Below are 21,950 nucleotides of genomic sequence, written 5' to 3'. Positions count from 1 at the left end.
AAGAGGAAACGGAGGCACCGAGCTATGAAAACTATGCCTAGTAACAACTGATAAGTGGGAGAGTAACCACTGTCCCTTTCGTCATTTCTTCTCTTTTCATTCATATAGCGGTGATGTGTGGACAGGTGCACATGGAGAAGGAAACTAGCATTTAATTAGGTTAGGAGCTCTTCAGTGCCTCGTATGGTTTTATCTTTATCTTACTATAAACATTTAACATGTAATATTATTTCTCTCATTTTATAAATGAAAGAACTAGAGTCCATAGAAGTTCATAGGCACACTCCCATTCATACAGTGAACTAGACCAGATCCAACCCAGGCTTCCCTGGCTCCAAGCAAAGCTGCGTGCCATCTCTACACAATGGAACCTCCCTGTACTCTTTTAGGTGGTAGCAAAGGATATAAAATAAACAACAACAAAAATGTTGAAGGGTCTTCTTTAAGAAGAAGGAGAAGAAAAAAAAAGATTAAAAATGTGAACAATAAAATGACAATACATATCTATCAACAATGGAATCTAAAAATCAAAATAAACAAACAAGGAATCTAATGAACAAAATAAACTGATGAATAAATTAGAATCAGAGGCATGGAAACATGGGACAGACTGACAAATCTCAGAGGGAAAAGGGGAGAAGGGGACACGAAGAGATTAACCAAAGAACAAATATGCATGTATGCATTACCCATGGACACAAACAATAGGGTGGTGAAGGCCTGGAGAGGGGTAGGATCTGGGTGAAGGAGGGCAATGTGGGGGTGGGGGGGTGGGGGGAAGAATAAAGATTTTTTTAAAAAACCAAAAAGCACAGAAAAGAAACAAAAGAGAAATGCATGGTTATCTTTGCCAACATACGATATTCTTCCACATCTCTAAGTTGATTGGTAGCGTTTTGTTTACTGAAGTGAATAGAACTAAAGCACAAGACCCATGGACACATCACGACAGCAGTACCATGGAATGACCTGGCAGGCAGACTCAATGTCTGTAAGATTGTATTCTTCATGATGAGCCTGTCAGATCTGTGTGTTAGAACAGACTGGGGCTATTGCTGCCAAACAGCCCAGTATACCTTCAAGATGTAGCCTGGTTATTGCTTATTTTTCTCAAAATGGATACTTAAATTCTGTTTTTATATATCACCATTATCTTCACTCATTTTGCCACGGCCAAGTTTTATTGAAAAGTTGAACAATGTGACCTCAAGAAACAAACATTATAAATGCCAGGAACTTGGCAGTTTTAATTGGTACAAAAATGCTAGTGCATTTTTTTTCCCTAACGTTGCATTTTTGGGGCTCAGTGTTTATTGTTAAAAATGAAAATTAGTCATTGATTTCTCATTTCTTTATTTATTTATATTGGTTCCTCACCTCTCCATTCACTTGTTTTCCAATGTCCAATAACTACTTTAAAAATTTCAGAGTGTATAATGTATAAAATGCTTAACTTAGCATTTTGGATTATTGGAAACAAGCAATCACTGCTTGGTGTTCAAAGGAGCTACCCTCATGTGGGTAGTCAACTCTAATAGATTCTTATTTCATGGCCATTCATTCTTGTGTGTTGAGTCACCCAAAGCATTCACTTGACTTAGGCACTGGGGACACAAAAATTCCCTCATATTATTATATTTTAAGAAATTGGGTCAAATCATATGATACTTATCTTTCTCTGACTGGCTTAATTCACTTAGTATAATGTTCTCCAGGTCCATCTATGCTGTCGCAAAGGGTAACAAACTGAACTAACAAGCAAAGTAGAGACAGACTCATAGATAAAGAGCAGGCAGACTGCTCTGGTGTATGTGAGGGGCGGCGGCGAGGCAGAGGGTGTTGGAGGCGTGGAGGGATTGAGCAGAAAGAAAAAAAAGAGAAAGAACTTATGGACACTGACAACAGTATAGTGATTGTTGGGGGGGATAGGGTAGAGGGTGGGTAGGGAGGTGTAAGAGGAGATAGTGATGGAAAATAATAAAATAAAGAAACAATTAAAAAAATAGAAAACTGGGAAAAAAAAGAAATTGGTTCATATCATCCTGTAGATTACTTTTTTCACCTAATAACATAATAAACATTCTTTCATGTCAGTACCTTGGGGGTTTTGGGGGGCCAAAGATTTCTCAAACCTTTCAGTTAATTCTCATTTTAGTGGCTTTCTATGTGCAGGATTTCTTCAAACGTTTTGCCTGTTGGTGGCACCCCTTCTTGATTTATATATATATATAGTCTTGAATCCATGTTGAACTACATGGATATGTTTAATCTATCATCTTTAAATGGAAGCAAGTTTTAATTTTTCATTAGTTTGAATTGTCTGCATATGTTATTATTTGGGAATATTAAGAAATCCCTTATCTCCACCACATGTGATGAAAATTTTTATTACAAAAATTACAAAAATTTTTTTTGAGTTTTTCTCAGCCTTACTTAGTATTATTAAATCCTTTCTGTTTAAACAAGTAATCTAATTTGATGAGGCCATAAAACCTAAAAAAAAAACAGATTTAAAGAAAATCTAGCATAAAGCAATGAAAATAAATAGCTATTTCACAATGTAATAATAATCTTTGGGGGATTTTTAGTGGACTGACTAAGGTTATTTTGAATTATTTTGAATACGGTACAAAATATAATAAGAAGGATCATTGGACTTGGAATCAAGAGAAGTTTAGAATCCTGGCTCTAGAGCTTAGCACAAAGAAAATGAAGTTTCCAGCAACCCACTGAATCGCTTTAAAGTTAAAGCTTTCTCTCTACATCATCATGTTGTTTTGAGAATCCCATGTGACTGGCTTTGTAATGGAGTTACCAACACACAATAAAAGTTCATTCTTATTCCATTTTGCTTTTATCATCTGTGAAAACCTGTAATGAAGGATATTGCTAACTTTAGAGACAATGGAAGGGATCAGTGTGACATATCCACTGTCTAGAAGGATTTGTGTTTCTAACGAAGCAAGTTCATGTAATGACTGTAGCAAGTGTGAACCACTCTCCTCAGCTTCTGCCACATAGGAAAATTCAGACTCTACTCAAAACCACCATTAAACCACAAAACGACAGAGGCCAATGCAGGGGAAGTGTAAGTTCAGCATGAACTCTTACAATGATTTTCTTTTCTTTTTCAGTGTACTTAAATGAAGCAGGGTTCAACTTTGTGAGAAAATGCATTCAAGCTGTGGAAACAAGAGGTCAGTACACCTGACGGGTGTATCGCGCTGTCATGTGGTCCATTCTTATGTACAAATGCTCGGAAAATGAGATGTATTTAGCCATTAACATGAGATTAATTTACAAAATTCTATGATTATATAAATAAATAGTTTTACTTTGAGCTTCAGTTAATCAAAAATCATCCTATAATCATACTTGGTCACATCTTCCCATATAGATAGCCTCAGTTTACTTCTTACTGGTATTGATGGACTCTGTAAATATTTATTATTGTAAGTACCCCTTTAACTTTTTTTTTGTTGTTTTGTTTTTTTCTGCTTTAAGGAAGTCAGTAAGATTCCTAAGTAGCTTGTGTTCAGCCCCTCCTTCCCTATATGATTTTCTTCAGTGGTTTCAGTCACTGTCAGGATTTCAGCGCCTCCTCACTCTAGTGGTGACCTCTCTCCTGAAGCCCACGCTAGTGGTCTGTTAGGCTATTACACTTCCAGGAAAACCTGTCTAAAGCAAAACTCGTATTAGGCTGTGGAGTTCTTTAAACTTAGATTCAAATTTTGGTGCTGCCACTTAGAAGAAGTTTTGAGACGTTAAGTAGGTTTCTTGTATTCTTTGAATCTGTTTCCTCACCGTTATAGTGAAGATAAAAATGCCACAAAACTGTTCAACATGCAGAACTCCGTGACCGAAGAAATAGATGAGCAATGCTATTTCATATTCATATTCAAGTCGTGGGGAATAGGCAGGTGTACTTTGCTACTTTGAAGATCTTCAAAGACTTTCAAATCACTGTTCAGTGTCTGCTCTGAGAAATATATGTCTGGTGGGTGTTTCCAGGGGAGGTTTGCTAAAGTGAGACCACAAAATTGGATAAGCAGCTTTCAGATTATGTGTAGGCATATGTCTGAGTTTTTAACATTCTGTACTTGGGAAGCTGTCTCAAGCCATTTTCTTGCGATTTTTTCCTTCCCATTAGGCATCACAATTTTAGGCCTCTACCGCATAGGAGGAGTGAACTCCAAAGTTCAGAAACTCATGAACACCACATTTTGTAAGTTTTGGATGAAGCAGTTACTTAATTTTTTTATTCTTACAGATAATCCAAATCATAGGTTTTTTGTTGTTGTTATTGTTTTGTGTTTTTTTTTGAGATATGGCCTATTGCTTATCCTTGAGTATTTTCAAATAATATTTTGTATTCAGTTTTCAATGTCCAGTTATAATAGATGAACAATCAGAATTTGAGAGGGGGGCTTTTTATGATGTTGGACTTTCTCTGTAGTGTCCCTTGATTAGCTAGAGTTGCAATGAGATTTATGGCTGCTGGATTCAGATCGCCTGGCTTGGAATCCAGCTCAGCCACTTGAAAGCTTTGTGGTTGTGGGTAATTTGCTTAACCTTTCTGTGCCTCAGCCTCCTTATTTATAAACTGGGGATAATAATAGTGCCTGCTTCATTAAGAATTGTTAGGACTAGAAATTTTAATTCACATGAAGTACTTAGAAGCATGCCTAATACATAGTGGACGCTCTGTGATGTTACCCATTAGCAATAATTTGACTTGGGAAACTATTATTCCACAAGAAATAGTTGAGATTTAGTGCCCCTTTGTTTGATCTACTTACTTTGGTCCCTGTTTTCTTAATGGTGCAAGTGGTATTTTTAATTGAACGATCTAAATATTTTATTTTTATTCTCTTTAGCTCCCAAATCTCCTCCTGATATGGACATTGATATTGAACTATGGGATAACAAGACAATAACAAGTGGACTGAAAAACTACCTCAGGTGAACAGGGTTAACTGCGGGCACTCTGCAGTGACCTCTCCCTGGCTCGGGCAGTCACCTGGGGATGCCATGCCCCGTGTGTCGGCTCCACTCCTCAGCACAGCCCCTTTGCTGAAAGTGAGAGCGCAAGGTGGTAATGTTTGTGTTTAGTGTTCTGGAACTTATCCTTGATTTCTCAAATAATAAACTTAAAAGGCTGAAGTATCTCATGAATACTAAGTAATTTCCGTTTCATGGTAAATTTTTTTAAAATTATATTTATCGATTTCAGAGAGGAAGGGAGAGGGAGAGATAGAAACATCAATGATGAAAGAGAATCATTGATCGGCTGCCTCCTGCATGCCCCTACTGGGGACCAAGCCCACAACCCAGGCATGTACCCTTGACCGGAATCAAACCCGGGACCTTTCAGTCTGCAGGCCAATGCTCTATCCACTGAACAAAACCGGCCAGGGCTGTTTCATAGTAAATTTGAATGTAGGGTTCACATGTATTTCTTACAAATAAGCTGAAATTGAAAGTTGTTATTCTTAATATTATCCCCATATCTGAGAGGAGTTTTGCTCACAAAGTGAAAAAATGGTCCTTGGGCCTCCCTTTTTAACATCATAATTGTGGCGAGAAGTGCTAAGGGGCATTGGGTCTCTGAGGTCTTTGTTTTAGCACTGCCTGGAGCCTCCCTACTAGGACTTATCCTGCAATGCAGCCTGACCACCAGTTCCCAGGAAGCACTGCACGTCCAGGGAAATAAAGAGATACTGCCATTGTAAAGTATGCTTCGTTCTCTGTTGCAGGTGCCTTGCAGAACCACTAATGACTTACAAGTTGCACAAAGATTTTATTCTTGCTGTTAGTAAGTATGCTTCCGTTGATGTTGTTTTATGCTGTATTACTTAGAGGTATAACTTTAAACCAGCTAGTTAAGACTTCTCTACATATTAAGAAATTGTCAATTTGATACTTAATAGCTTACAATATGGTTTATTAACAAATAAGAAATTGCAGGATGAACTAAATATTTTGTCTTTTAATAAGACCTCATTGGAGTGACATTCTGGTGTGATCAGTAAAAGCTGTGAGGAATTATTCTACTTACATTTCACTTGATTAATAGATGAAATTTTTTACAAGAGCAACTTAGTGGTTAGATATATAAGACTACAGAAACGTACAGTCAGTTATGCTACTACCATACACATACTCACATACCATTCCCAAATCTGGAGGGAAAAATCAGGTAATTTTGGCAGGCAAGAGGCTCTTCCCCCATATTATATTTGTAGTATTGATGTCACATATTTATGTCATTTCTTTAGATCAGTGACTGTTAAAATATGATGTGGATAGGTTTAATTCAAAACCTGAGGGGAGGTGAGGGAGGGTGTCTGTGTAACCTGAGGAGTTAGAAATACGTACTTTTAAAACATTGGGATCAGAGTGCCAGGTGCCATCTGACAGCATCACAACGCGTTGTAACAATTAGGCGTTGGAATTTCATTGTTAAGGTGTATGAGGTGTGCCTGTAACAAGTGTATTTTTCACAACCCAAGAAAGAAATCTTTGCATTATTTTATTACCACACATTGTAATGCCATAGGAAACATTGTCTGCTGATAACAGTGTCAGATAAAGTTGAGTGGCCTGGGTTTTTAATTCAGCATACATGGCTGACCACATGATCCTGTGAATAGATATGTACAACTATGCTACTGAGCTTCCTCCTGAAAGCTCCCCACGTGACATTCTCTTCATAAAAATCTACCTTTGTAAAATGAATAAGACCTTCATCATTTCATTGATTAAGAAGTCAGGATCCAGACTGGGTAAAAGACGTTGTGTAAGGACACTGGTAAATTCATGGCAATACCAGGGTTACAAGCCGGTCTGTTAGACTCTTAATCTAGAACTCTTTCTTATAAAATAATGTATTTTATAACAAATGGCGTTTGAACCACTTAGCTGAAATGACTCAACGAGCTGCTGATTTTGATACAAACATCTATCTGGTTGTAAGACTTTTTTCTACACTTATTCTCTGGCAAATATGGTCATATTATTCACTATCATGATCATTAATATGTGTTCTTATCTATAAGAATTCATCTTTTGTCTGGGTCAAGGGTAATCCTATTTTCTAGATGTTAAGTTAATAAAATTAGATATTCTTTGGTTTAAAGCCACAGAAATCCAGCTCAGTAAGAAGGGGAGGCTATTTAGAGAGGAAGCAGTATCTCACTGAACTCCTTGGCCGAGGAGGGGTCAGGCCTCCCAGAGGTCTGCAACCAAGAACTCTATTTGGAAGGTCTCTCATCTCTGTTCTTTCAGTCCGACTTTCTTGAGTGGGAGCACATTAGGTCCCGGCAGCCCTGGTTTCACATGGTCTACCTTTCCACACATCCAGCAGACAGATCAGTTTTGGTGACTTCATTTCACCTCCTGGGAGAGAGAGAGCTCTGTTTGGCCACCCTTTCCTCACTCCAGAGAGGTGTGCCTAGAAGAAATGGTGGTCCCATAATATAAGCCCTATTGGTTAGGCCGAGAAAGGGCTTGGTAGGATGGGCAGTCACCCCAGAATTCGTTTATTGCAGTAAAAGAATGTTAAATAGATTCCTTATTCCGAAGGATTAGAAGGTTCTCTAGCAGACAAGTCTGCATCTTGGCTTTGGCTTGGCAGACGCGACTTGCTGTAGATGATTTCTCACTCTTCAGATTCACTGTTGGTAGCGTGGGCTTAAAATGGACTAGGCCTCTGTTTGCACCATGATTCTGACCCCACAGAAAAAGAACTCCTGGTTGTTTTTGAATTTGTAAAGTTTGGAAACGAATGCCTGCTTCCTCTAGTCTGATAGAGTCACTGGAGGTTTCAGTATGATAAAGCGTACGTCACAGTGCCTGACACATTAGGCAGTCTGTAACCTGGCTGTGGTCACTCCCATCGCTGCAGGTTTGGTTCTTTCCTTGTGTAGCAAAACCAAAGCAGGCCATGAGTTCCGGTTGTCTGGATGTATATAGTGTGTGGCTAAGAGCACCGGCCGGTATCAGATAGACCTGGGTTTGCTAACTTCTTTTCTCACTAACTTCATGGCCATGGACAAGTTACTGAGCCTCTCTCAGTCTTAGGGAATGATATGTGGTAATAACCATTTGAAACAGCGCTTTTAGGGCATGAAGGGGTGAGTGTGGTTGTGACGATCATTAATGTTTATGTATGCTTTTTTAATGCAATTAAAACTTGATATTTGCAACCTTTTTTATGTTACAGAATCTGATGACCAGAACTACCGGGTGGAGGCTGTACATGCATTGGTACACAAATTACCAGAGAAAAACAGAGAGATGCTGGACATCTTAATAAAGCACCTAGTCAAGTAATTCTCTGACTTCCGTTGTTCACTTTACTTGTTCAGCTGTTAAAGTTAAGCTTGTCCGTGTCATCTTAAGTGTGTGATGGTGCTCTCATTGTCATGAGAGTCTGTAGAATGTGCTTTAAAAATGAATGACTAATTTTGAGATATATCTATATGTACATGTGTATGCACCTGGGTATGTGTACAATATGAAAATAATTATATCCTTTACAACGGTTAAGCTAATGATGAAAAACTTACATGTCAACTTAAAAATATATGTGGAAGTATATAGTTTTCCCCCAATTCTTTTAGATACATTTTGATCCCTAAATTTGAAAATGAGTTCGCCATATTACCAGGGTCAATAGGTTCTACCAAGTTAAACTTCCACTCCTTTCTTTGGACTCATAGTATCTCTTGGTCTCTGAAGATTTTTCTGACTCTGCTGTTAGTCATTGATGTCTTTAAAAATCTTGATAGATATCACAGTAGTCAGGTTTCTCCAGAGAAACAGAATGAATAGGATGTTTGTGTTTATGTATACACATACTGTATATACACTAGAGGCCCAGATTTGTGCACTGGTGGGGTCCCTCGGCCTGGCCTGTGCTCTCTCTAAATCCGGGACCCCTCGGGGGATGTCAGATAGCTGGTTTCAGCCTGATTCCTGCAGGCCCGATCCAGACAGGAGGGAGCCTGATCCCCACAGGCTGGAGACCCAGAAAGAGTTGATTTTGCAGCTGGAATCCAAGGCAGCCCAGAGACCCAATGCCTCTTTCTCAGGGGACCTACTCTTTTTCTCTTAAGACCTTCAACTAATTGGATAAAGCCCACCCAAGTTATGGAGGTTAATCTGCTTTACTCAGAGTCTACTGATTTAAATGTTAATCTTATGTAAGAAGAAAAATACCTTCACAGAAACAGCTGGAATTATGTTTGACCAAATATGTGGGCACTGTGGTGTCACAAATTTGGCCATGAAATTAACCATCACATATCTATCTTTGAGTCTCTCTCTCTCTCTCTCTCTCTCTCTCTCTCTCTCTCTCTCTCTCTCCCTCCCTCCCTCCCTCCCTCCCTCCCTCCCTCCTTCCCTCCCCAGAAGTTTATTTGTCATGCTACTGGAAACAAAACAAAAGTCCAAATTCACATTTTAAACTTATTTCAGAATCCCCTTACCGTTTCTTCTATTTTTTCTAATTTATTTTTATTTAATTTATTTAATTTGTTTTGTTTCTATCACCATTTATTCCCCATATACCCTCTTTCACCTCCCCGCTACTCTCCCCCCTACCCCCTCAGTCACCACACGGTTATCTGTGTCCATGAATTCTTTTTTGCTCAATCCCTTCACATACACACCCAACACCTGGCCACCACCACCAGAGCTGTCTGACTGCTCTGTACCTATGAGTCTGTCTCTATTTTGCTTGTTAGTTCATTAGATTCCATATGAGTGAAATCATATGGTACTTGTCTTTCTCTGACTGGCTTATTTCGCTTAGCATAATGTTCTGCAGGTCCATCCACACTGTCGCAAAAACTGTTAGACATTTTCCATCTTAATGAATACCATGATTCATAATCAAATAATTAATTCCTTCCTTGTTTGCTAGAGGTAGTAACCCAATTTATGCTAATTTTAGTCATGCACATTTGAAATGTAATGTGTTTTTTAAATTGACATGAATGTCGTTGCTTAATTACCCGGAGTATTAGATGAACACAAGCTTCACCCTTAATTTGAATGTGTGTTGTTTTGATAAAAGGAGTAGCAGGACAGGGTATTCGGCCATAGAAAAGTGCTTAAAATTCTCTTGTTCATTCTTCACCACCATTCCTAGCTCTTATTTTTTTTCTTTTTTTATCTCTGTTGTTTGTTTATTGACTTTTTGAAACTACTTTTATAAAGTCTCTATTTTTAAAAAATATTTTATTCAATTAGAAAACAACATTTCACACATTTTCCCCACACCTGACTCCACATCCTCTTACAACCACCAATCTGTTCTCTATATCTGTGAGCTTGTTGTGTGTTTTTTGTTGTTGTTGTTCTTTAACATTCCACATATGAGGGAGATCATATGGTGTTTGTCTTTCTCTGTCTGACTTATTTAATTTTCAGCATAATGCTCTTGAGATCCCTCCATATTTTCATAAATGGAAAAATTTCATTCTTTTTTATGTGTGGGTAATATTCCATTGTTAAAACATACCATAATTTCTTTATTCGTTCATCCATTAGTGGGCACTTCGGTTGTCTTCATGCCTTGGCTATTGTAAATAGTGCACAGTGAACATGGGAGTGCATGCATGTTTTCTAGTTAGTGTTTTTTTGTATAGTAGAATGTGTACTCCAATGACTTAAGTAAATTATAAACTAATAACACTCTTGGTTCCTGGCAACCTTATGACTCAGTTAAACTATAAACAACTAACAACACTCTTGGTCCCTATCAACTTTATGTGGCTTTAAAAAAAAAAAAGAAAGAATTTAAGACCTGTGACCTGGATTAGTCACTGGCCTAAAGAAACAACAACTTAATGACTAATTCCAAATCTCCACTAATTAATTAACTCTGAGATGTTATATAAATCACTAGATGCCCAGTGCACGAAATTCGTGCCTGGGTAGGATCCCTAGCAGCTGCTGGCTGCCAGCCAGGACTTCCCTTCCCCTGCTGCCTGCCACTGGCCGAGGCATCCCTTTCTGGGGTTGGCCGCCGGCCCCGCCCCCTGGTTGAACTCCCAGTCAAGGGGACAATTTGCATATTAGGGTTTTATTATATAGGATTGCTTTCTTTCTGAGGATCCTTTTTTTTTTTTTTCTTAAAACAAGGCCATCTGTGGTTCTTCTTTGATTCTAACTTTAAATATTCAGAAGTGCAATTGGATGTCTGTTACCTATAGGAGTTGAGGGAGTAAGGTGCAGAAATGGATGAAATGCGGGTGAGAAGGGTCTATGTTAACTCAGGAGCCCAGCAGATGTAAAATTCAGTGAAGAGTAAATTGGTCATCAAAATATTCTATCTCTTCTGACACAGTCATCAACTCTCCTTTTCCAAATAGAGCACATTTTTAGGATTTCTAAATGTATTTCCAGTGAGCTTAATATTAATCATTGTCCAGTTTACTTACACTATCAAGAACTATTATATTTTAGCAATAGTTCCTAAAGCCAATTTAATTACAGGAAGAATATTATTTTGAGATCTTATTTCACTTAATTTAATTGATTATTTCATTTTCTCAACCCTATAAAGGTTGCTATACTTACTAGATGAGGAAACTGAAGCTTAAAGCTATTAAATAACTAGGCTGGCTACACCCCACTTTCAAGTTGGATGGAATCATGCTTTGATTCCAGATAGATTCACTGTCTTTGCAGACTACTTTCTTAGTACATTCTCTAATATATATTACACACAATCAATATGTAATATTTGGTTATACAGGAAAGAAACTTGGAATGAAACTCTTCTTAGTCTAACCAAGAGTCTTCTTAGATAGTTCTCTCTTGGACACAGGGGACATTTCAGTCAGTGGGACAGTCAGCATGTCCTGTCCTTTACTAGGAATTGCATGGGTAACCCAACATTCTGGATTCCCCATAACATTTTACTTTTGGTTTTAGAATGTAGTTAGTGATGCATACTCAGATATAAATATAATCTTGTGTGTTACACTCCTTCCTAGAACTTTCCATTCTAAAAACCTGGCTGGAAGTAACAGAGAAAAGGCAGTGGTTAACCTAGGAGAGTGGTCAAATGAATGAGGTTCTTTTCCTCTGAAGAATATATCCAGTTTCCAAATTAGTTAATTAGTCAAAGTCATCTTTGATAGCTACCAAGATTACTTTGCTCAGGTCAATAATATCAGGCTTTTTGTTTCATTTCCAGCACTGATTTCCTCTTCCTATTTCCTCTTCTTACTGTTTTCCAGCACAGTGGCCAGCAGTACAGAAGCACTCAGGGAAGCCTTAGAAAGATGGTGGGAAGGGAGGGAGGGAGGGAGGGAAAGAGGGAGGGAGGGAGGAATGATTGGCCAGTTGTCTTATGTGGGGAGCTCAAGGAAACCTTTGACTTGTATTCAGGAGACCTGAATTCAAATAGCATCTCTGTTCCTAATTTGCTGTGACCTCAAGCACATCATTTTTACTTTAAGAGCTTTGGTTTTTTACCTGTACAATAGGAGAACCTGACTTCCTGGGAGGATTAAATGCAATAATAACTGAAAGTGCCTGGCAGTAGGTTTTCAATATGTTTGGTGAATCCAAATAAAATTACAACCAGCCTACTCTAAACCATCTGTTCTAAAAGAAGTATAGCACTGTAGAAGATACCAAAGGGTCTATAATCTGTCTCTTCAGGATGATTGCACTCACTTTACGAAATCAAGATTTTTCCTCTTCAATATATTAACTTTTGTAATTATGTTTTACTTTGGCTATGTTAACTTTTCATGTCATTTTTTGCTATACTCATTAGTGCCAATTGGAAGTGACTGAACCTGATTATTTGGAAAAATTAGCCTGTAATGGAATGTTACATTTTATTTATGTCACGAATTTGGTAGTTGAGAACATTTTATAATTACTAAACGTTTAACTTAAGATATTTTTGTTGCTCTTGTTTGCAGAGTATCACTACATAGCCAACAAAATCTCATGACTGTCTCAAACCTCGGTGTCATATTTGGCCCAACTCTCATGAGAGCACAGGAAGAAACTGTGGCTGCTATGATGAATATTAAGTTTCAGAATATTGTCGTTGAAATTCTGATAGAGCACTATGAAAAGGTAGGCTGAATTTTCAAGTGGGAGTATCAAATTTTGTATGTTGTATTCGTATCATCTCGATTTTTCATTTGAATCATCTGTGAGCTTCACATTGTGAAGTCAGATTCGTATAATGTCAGTCTTGTAAATTTTATATAAATTAGTTCTTCGTGAGGACTCTGATTTTCCTTTTTCTTGTTCAGTTTTTAAATCCTCCTCAAAACCTTCTGGCCAGGTGATCTCCTTTCCTTCTCCAACATTTACCCTTAAAGATTTTCTTCTGCCCTAACCGGTTTGGCTCAGTGGATAGAGCGTTGGCCTGCAGACTGAAGGGTCCCAGGTTCGATTCCGGTTAAGGGCATGTACCTTGGTTGCGGGCACATCCCCAGTACAGGGTGTGCAGGAGGTAGCTGATCGATGTTTCTAACTCTCTATCCCTCTCCCTTCCTCTCTGTAAAAAATCAATAAAATATATTTAAAAAAATAAAGATTTTCTTCGACAGCACTTATATAATTAGGTTTTTGCACATATTCAGATAATACTTTAGAATAACTTTGTGGTTAAGTCTATTTTAACCCTTTAATCTCTCTGGAATTTGACTCTTAATTATACAGCAGAGGTGATCCTATCTAATAAAAGAGTAATATGCAAATTAACCCTCACTCCGCTACACCCACAAGGCACGCCCACAAGCCAATCAGTAGCGAATATGCAAATAAACCCAACCAAGATGGCTACCCCACAGAGAGCAGGAGGGAGGCTTGGGTTTCCCCAGCAATGGAGGAAGCCAACCTTTCCGCCTGCCCTTGCCGGCCTAGGACTCCACTCAAGGCTACAAAGTTTCAATGATAGAAGATACATAAACCCAAACAGAAATGGCAGCAGCCAGGGAGCTGGCAAGGGCAGGAGGCTAGGGTTGCCCCCGGCAATGGAGGAAGCCAGCTTTCCGCACACCCTGGCCAACCCAGGCCTCTGCTTAAGGCTACAAAGTTTCAATTATAGGAGATACATAAGTCCCAACAGAAATGGCTGCTGCCTTGGAGCAAGCAGAAGGCTTGGCTCTGCTCCAGGCTACAGAGTTTCAATTGTAGAAGATAAATAAACCGCAGATACCAGGCCTCCGCTTGGGTCGCCAGGGGGCGTGGCAGGCCTGCAAACCACCACAGGCCCCTCGGCCAGGCTGCCCCATGCCCCAAGGGAACCCCCACCCTGATCCAGGACACCCTTCAGGGCAAACCAGCTGGCCCCCACCCGTGCACCAGGCCTCTATCCTATCTAATAAAAGAGTAATATGCAGATTGACCATCACTCCAACACACAAGTTGGATGCCCCCATGTGGTCAAAGATCCTGTCCCCATGTGGATACAAGATGGCCAGCAGGGGAGGGCAGTTGGGAGGGACCAGGCCTGCAAGGGAGGGCAGTTGGGGGTGATCAGGCCAGCAGGGGAGGGCAGTTGGGAGGGATCAGGCCTGCAAGGGAGGGCAGTTGGGGTCGATCAAGCCTGCAGGGGAGGGCAGTTAGGGTTGACCAAGCCGGCAGAGGAGCGAAGTTGGGGGCAACCAGGCCTTCAGGGAAAGGCAGTTGGGAGGAACCCAGGCCTTCAGGGGAGGGCAGTTGGGGGTGACCAGGCCTGCAGGGGAGGGCAGTTAGGGGAAAACAGGCTGGCAGGGGAGCAGTTAGGCATCAATCATGCTGGCAGGGGAGTGGTTAGGGGGTTATCAGGCTGGCAGGCAGAAGCGGTTAGGGGCAATCAGGAAGGCAGGGAGGCGAGCAGTTGGGAGCCAGCAGTCCTGGATTGTGAGAGGGATCCCAGATTGGAGAGGGTGCAGGCTGGGCTGAGGGACACCCCTCCACCCCCGTGCATGAATTTTGTGCACCGGGCCTCCAGTATTCTAAATAAAACCAAAGAAAAAATTCAGGAGCAGTCTTGAAGTCATCTCTATCCAGTCCCCCAGGAGGGTGACTTTATAAGAATGGGATCTTAGATTAACTATGGAAATTGGAAATTGGGAAAGCCAAATTGATTTCATTAGTAACAAATTCAACCACTGAAGATCAACATTTTGTGATGCCTTTGTGTCAGATCTAGTCCTTGTGAGAGAATGACTGTGTCTCTCCTTCCTTGGGTCCCTCCCTAGTACCTAATTAAGGCTGGAGGCTTCCTCACAGCCAAGGAGCACGTGGCTGCCTCCTGTAGCTGTGCTCAGACCTGGCACATTTCTTGACCATTCAGAACCAACAGCATGGCGGCACCTTCTCCTAAGAAATGGGCCCATTCTGCTGGGGAAATGGTACAACCCAAAGGCTATGTTTAAAGGGGGAAAGACAGTTATCACACAAAAAGAATCAATGTGTCTCAACATTGACATTTGTTCCTACTTGAAAGTTTTCTTAAAATGATTGGGAAATCTGAACTTCACTGTTGGGGAAGCATCAAAAGGAAAACCCAGAGAAGAAACATTACTCGGTGTAAATGGGAAAGAAAGTTGTCATTATTCTGGGACTCACTTAATATATTTATTTTTTGGTATCAAGCATCTCTTGCATACAACTGATGAAGTAGCATATAAGTCTCAAAGCTTCTTTTATGATGCAAATGGCAATTTCACCCGTTTTTTGACTGCAGCCCATTGTTCTTTCGTGTAGATTTTTCACACTGCCCCAGACCCAAGCATCCCTCTTCCTCAGCCTCAGTCTCGGTCTGGATCCCGAAGGACGCGAGCAATCTGCCTCTCCACAGGCTCCCGGAAGCCCAGAGGGAGGTACACTCCGTGCTTGGCAGAACCTGATAGTAAGTGTGTCAGCCTTGGGGAGAGGCTTTCTTCATTCTTTAATCCAGCCTTTCTACCGCTAATTAGGTAGAAATAGAAGTGGTTCTCACTGATGCTATCACCCCAAAACCTTCCCCACCTCTAACATTTGTATGTTCTCTGTCAGTATAGTTGCAAGGTACTTTGGACAAGCAAATTTATTACTGCTACAAAGGAAATAATTAGTTTGCTCAATGCTCCCCCACCACCACCAACACCTTTTTTATCGGCAACTGTGATTAAGTACATGAGGTGCTACTTTGTGGAAGCTTTTGTCCTATTGTCAAAGTGGTAGAGAAGAAAGCCAGAGAAAGACTGGCTGAAGCATTTTCTTTCTTCCTCTCACATTATGTTCTTAAAGCATCGTCTCTTGGGTATCAAAGTATCTCAAAGAGAGAGAAAAAAGAAATAAGAGACACTATACCACGCATTATCACTAACTTACTGTTCTGAGCCAGGCCCCAAGATGAGGTGGAGGCAGCTTGAGCCCATAAGATGTGTTAAACTGGCCATTTTCATTCTATTTCATACCCCTAAACCCCCCAATTTTTCCACAATCAATATTTAATAGAAACCATTACTTTTTATTTTGAACACTTTTTACAGTTTCTCTGATTTTTTTTCTTATACCTTACTTTTAGGAACATTAAAAAATACACCCAGTTAAACAGCCAGTTTCTTACGTTGCTATATTCTTAACAGGAAATGAAAAAAGCCCTCTCTTTTAAATTGAGAGCAGCTTGTAATTTGCAGCTGACATTTAACGGTGCCTTTGAATGGAGGAGGACTCGGATGCATTGTAATTCAGAACCACCTAAGATCAGAAAAGTAAAAAAAAAAAAAGTCAGAAATATGTCTTCAATATCCCTTTCATTGATTTTTTTTAGTAATATCATCATGGAATCATTTTTCTTACTTGTGAGTCCTGTTTTAGAATTTTGTCTGAATTCAGGTCAGCCCACTCATGCTGTAAGGAGTAGCATCATTTCATAGGGGCAGGGCACATATAAAATCCCCCTTGAATAGTATTGAAAAATGCATTCACCAAGTTCAAATGCATATCTTAAAGGCTGTCTCCAGGCCTGAGGACAGTTCTCCATGCCAGGGGAAGGCCCATCACTTCAGTGGGATCTGGTGGCCACACACCCTGTGTGAGTTGGAGAATAGAAGGGTTTTGGTGGTGCTGTTCTCAACAGCGAGCCTCTGTCCTTTTCTCTCTCCCGCCCCTGCTCAGGTGACTCCTATAGCAGCAGCCCAGCCAGCACACCCATGGGGAGCATTGAGTCCCTGTCCTCTCACTCCTCTGAACAAAACAGCACGACAAAGCCCACCTCCTGCCAGTCCAGGGAGAAGTCTGGAGGAATCCCCTGGATTGCATCCCCGTCACCGTCCAATGGACAGAAAAGTCTTGGTCTCTGGACAACTAGTCCTGAATCCAGTTCTAGAGAAGATGCAACCAAAACAGATGCAGAATCAGATTGCCAGAGCGTGGCCTCCGTCACCAGCCCGGGGGACGTTTCCCCACGCATAGACCTGGCCAAGAAAGGGTCTCATGGGACTTCAGGACAGAAAAGAGCCTCAGCTACCTTCCTCAGGACCATCGCTGCCGCTGAAGGTGAGCCGGAGTGGGGCTTACACAAGATGCCATTAGCTCCGTGCCGCTTGCCGGATTGTTCCGCGTGATTAATCAAGGGAGAAGTTAATGGGTCAGGGACCAATGATGCTTATCTAGTTTGTTCCTGAGCTGTGATTTTTCAGACTCCTCTGCGCTGAGACTTTTTTTTCCCTGGCTCTCTATCTCTGTGAGGTGCTGTCTTTGTAATTGCTGTCGATTCTGATCTCCCTGAGTGATGGGCGGCGTGCTGAGGAACATTCTGCACCGTCTCATTTGGGCTCAGAGAATAATGCTTCCTTTTGTTATGCGCATGGACTGTGCTATTGCTATTATTTTGTCTAATAACACCTTGCCTGTTTTCTTGGGGGGGTTTCTTTTCTAGGAAACAAGAGCTACAGTGGTTCCACTCAAAGCTTAACGTCCATAGGTTCCAAAGAGACGCCTAAAGCCCCACCAAACCCAGACCTGCCTCCAAAGATGTGCAGGAGGTTAAGGCTAGACACTGCCTCGAGCAATGGCTACCAGCGGCCGGGCTCCATGTGAGTGAGAGTGTGTTTGCTGGGTCTGCAGGGGGTGCATGGGGCTGAGGTGTCCAGTGGTGCCCTTGGCGCTTCCACCCCTGAATGTCTCATCTGGAGAATGGACATAGCCAACTTCTGTAGGACCCTACTGTCTTCTAAACATGATGTGGAAGTTACAGAGGCTGTATCTAAACTACCTCATGGGCAGGGACGCCAAGTACTTTCCTTAGATGCAGAACTATGGCTTAATTTAAGGTCATGAAAATAGATGTATAATAGAGTAGCGATGGGCTCCGACGCTACAAACCTTCCTATCAAAGCTAAACATCAGCTTGCCAGCTGAGGAGACTGCGGTGCCAGGCCCAGATGACAGTCCCTCCTCCCCCCGCCCAGCCTTTCTGTTAGAAATAAACTGCTTTCTGGCTGTGAAGGTTGGCTTTCTCTCCTCCTGGTCATATGTCTCCCCGTCTGAGAAATCAACTGATTTAAACAAGCTCTTAGAGAACAAGGAACTTGATAGGCAAAAGAAGTCAGTCCTTCTCATCAAAAGAAACGACCCGGAAGTGTAGAGTCTGAGAAGGTAGGCTACATAGATGTGAGCAGAAAGGGGGTCAAAGAGGAGAAAATGGGAACCTGCCTAAACAACTAAGCAAAACCCCAAGAGGCTCTTGCTGAGCCTTTCCGAGTGCTGTATTGGGTATCACTAGGCGTCCTGACACATGTTACCGTCCACTGCATCCAGTGGGTTGTATAAACTTCATTTTAGAGACGATGGGAATTGATACTCAGAAAATTTAAGGATTTCACAATATTGCACATTGAGTTAATTCAATTAAAAATACTAATAAAATTTTAAAAAGAGCATTTAAGGAACCAATCCACATACTCTCAGCTAGTAAGTGTAGAGCTGGGGTTCTAACCCAGGGTTTCTCACTTGAATCTGTGCTCTACATACTATGCCCATTTTCAATATCATGGTATTCCTGACATTTAAATTTTCCCTCAAAAGTCCAGTAAGACATTTTCCTGAGATTGTTTCCTTACAAAGTGTCTTAAATTCATTTGTTCCTCCCTTTCTCTGACACAAACCTTTTGGTTTCAGAGTGTGTTTAACACACATTATCTCTCTGGGTCAGAAATTTAACTGCCATGATATAGACAAGTATATTGGTAAATCTGTCTGCTCCCCAGTGTGTGTGGTTCTAGCCACTAAGGAAATTAAATTTTAAGCCATTATGTCAAGGGAGATGGGAGAGGGAAAGAGGAGAGCTTCTGTTTTGTTATTTTACTAATAGTAAAAGATGAGATTAAGGAGAGAGTGTATGTTCTGTGTCAGGTTCTGAGAGAATTTTTCAAAGAAATAAAATAGATTTTAAAAATCTAGAATACCAAGGAATTTGATCTCTTCTGGTATAGATAGAAACGTTTCTAATGACTGAAGGTGGCTTAGTTTTTCTTTTGTTTCACTCTCTACCTAATTTTATCACCTCTTTACAGACCATTCTCCCCTCCCCCAAGATTTGAAACAAGATTTGAATCCACAAATTTATTTATTGGCCATATTTTCATTGTTATCTCTTCCCATATTATGGGAACTGTGTTCAAATATTAAAGGATACACGAAGTAGTTTTAGAATTAGTTTTGTCTTAGCTATCAGAATGAACAACAATTCTTTTGTCATGTAGATTTGATTTTTCTCTTGTGGATTCACAACAGTCTATAATATTGTTGCCAGGAGCAAAGTAGGGAGAAAATGTTCCTTTTTACTGCTCCCACTTTTCTGAGGTAGAAAAAATGAGGGCAGCAAGATCCCCAGAGGGGTAGCTTTAGGTTTATTACAGTTTGATACTCCATGAGCTGGAGATCAGAAGTGAAGCTTTCTTCCACTTTAAACCTTAAAACAACGAAAAGTCAGGTCAAATTTTGGGGACAGTTCTTAAGTAATCACTTTTGTTTTGATTAACTGATAACTATGAATTTCATTTTGAACTGAATGGTTTTCTAATTGATTTAATGAAACTTGCATTGTCAAATTATTTTTCAGCGTGGCAGCAAAAGCCCAACTGTTTGAAAATGTTGGTTCAGTTAAGCCAGTTTCTTCTGGGCGGTAAGTCTTCAAAACAAAGTAAAAAATAAATAAATTAGTGGTGAGGTTATTGCCTTGTGTGGACATGATGGGTCATCTTTGACGGCTCTGCCCCCCATTCTGCAGATGGTCAAGACCACATTCACTGTCTCTTCATGTGGAAGAGGTCATGTCTGAGAACAGTATTTAGTGTCTTACACTGTGAAGGTGATGCTTCATCTGCTAAAATCTTCATAAAGGAAGAGTTCTAAAAAAACAGGTTTTCCAGAAGACACAAGTTGCTGTAACCCTTTGCACACCAAAGACTCCTTTGGTAACAGTTTGTGGAAATTTTTCAAAAATATATACTTGACTTTGAAATTATAGAACTTTTTCTAGAAGCTGTTTTGTTGTTGTTGTTGTTGTTGTTATTCTTTCCAAAGCCTAGAAAGGCCCTCACATATTAGTGCTTTAAAGTCCCCAGAGTCGGTATCTTTCAAGGATGTTGGTCGGTGCATTGCGTTCCTATGGCAGATTGCAGACTATTTGCATGGATCTTACCTCTGCTTAGCATCTTTAACTTCTTCCTTCTTTATCAAGGCATGGTGAAGACTAGGCACCATGCCTGTCAGAGCCAATGTCATTTATCTCTGAAACTGTCATCATTTTTAGGCCTTAGTGGAAGGGATTTAACCTTGCTTCTTATAGTCTGTGCAGCTACATGATTGAATTGCTCCACTAGATGGAGCCCTTTTATTAGGAAGCTCTAAACAATTAACTCAAGTCCTGTAATCAGAGATGATCCCACAGAGCTTTAAAACAGCAAGCTATGTAAGTAAATCAGAATGCTGTCATATCATAAAGATATCCTCAAATGTTCAACAATCAGTCTGTGCATTTTTAATATGCTTTTACATTCTAAATACTGCTATAAATCACATTCAGTTCTTGGTCCCACCGCTTCCTATGTGTATAACCTTGGAGTTACAGAAGAAATCTATTGTCTCTATAAAATGAAAGTCACAATTCTGTTGTTTCCTAGTTGTTGTAAATTTCAAATACAAAGCAATCTATTTGGCAAGTTCTCCACAGATGATCTTTACAATAACAACTTATTGTTATGATTTTTATTGAAACTACTGAAGATATTCAAGCTTCTAATTAACATATTAATAGCACTTAAACATGAACTCTTTAACAGTTACCTGATACTTTTTGATACCATTCAATACAGCTGAACAACAGAAAGTTGACAGCATTTCCCTTACTAAGCTCCTTCAGTGCTTATTTCCTGGTCCTTCTAGGGAACTCAGGGTAACCCTTGAATTGGATCTTGAAGAACGCTAAAATCAGTAGTAAGTAGTAGGAAGACTAGTTATGTTTGTGGAAGAGACCAATAAGGAGATTGTAGTGCATGATCCTAAGCAACAGAAAAGTAACATCGCTGGAAGCCATCGCAGGTGCACTGGGAGTCATTGAGCAAAGGGGTGATCTAATCAGTGATACACCCAACAGATCATTCCAAGTGGATTTTCTAGGAATTGTGAAGAGGAGAGTACAGTCCACTATGATGGATGGAATTGGTGAGATTTAAAGGCCTTACATAGAGCAGTAACAAAAGCATGAAAAGCAATAAGGAGAACTTTTTGGGTAGGATCAGGATTTGGCAACTGCTTTGATACTGGGAGTGAAAGACAGGTAATGAAGATTCCAAGTCTTTGAGACTGAGTGTCAGAAACAATGGCAGTTTAGTTTCTGGTCTCAGCCTATAATTAAACAGAAGAGAGGGAAGTTGTGGCCATAATGTTTGAGGATCCTGAGGAACATTGAGAAGCTTTTAGACCGT

The 21,950-nt window shown here is 40.2% G+C and overlaps 1 protein-coding gene across 1 annotated transcript in view; it reads left to right on the top strand.

Moving 5' to 3' along the window:
• The window catches only part of ARHGAP42 (Rho GTPase activating protein 42), a 264,851-nt gene that overhangs the window by 233,184 nt on the left and 9,717 nt on the right, over nt 1-21,950 (top strand). Inside the window, exons 13-22 of the mRNA XM_080642332.1 lie at nt 3,135-3,197; nt 4,151-4,225; nt 4,878-4,962; nt 5,757-5,815; nt 8,225-8,330; nt 12,951-13,110; nt 15,739-15,883; nt 17,137-17,517; nt 17,900-18,056; nt 20,084-20,146. Coding sequence (XP_080498458.1) covers nt 3,135-3,197; nt 4,151-4,225; nt 4,878-4,962; nt 5,757-5,815; nt 8,225-8,330; nt 12,951-13,110; nt 15,739-15,883; nt 17,137-17,517; nt 17,900-18,056; nt 20,084-20,146 — 1,294 coding nt within the window. The remainder of the gene's footprint in view (nt 1-3,134; nt 3,198-4,150; nt 4,226-4,877; nt 4,963-5,756; nt 5,816-8,224; nt 8,331-12,950; nt 13,111-15,738; nt 15,884-17,136; nt 17,518-17,899; nt 18,057-20,083; nt 20,147-21,950) is intronic.

The sequence above is a fragment of the Plecotus auritus genome, assembly GCF_963455305.1.
Source record: "Plecotus auritus genome assembly, chromosome: 9".
In the NCBI taxonomy this organism is placed as follows: Eukaryota; Metazoa; Chordata; class Mammalia; order Chiroptera; family Vespertilionidae; genus Plecotus; species Plecotus auritus.
The sequence above is the reverse complement of the archived record's forward strand: the minus strand, read 5'-3'. Positions and strand labels throughout refer to the sequence as shown.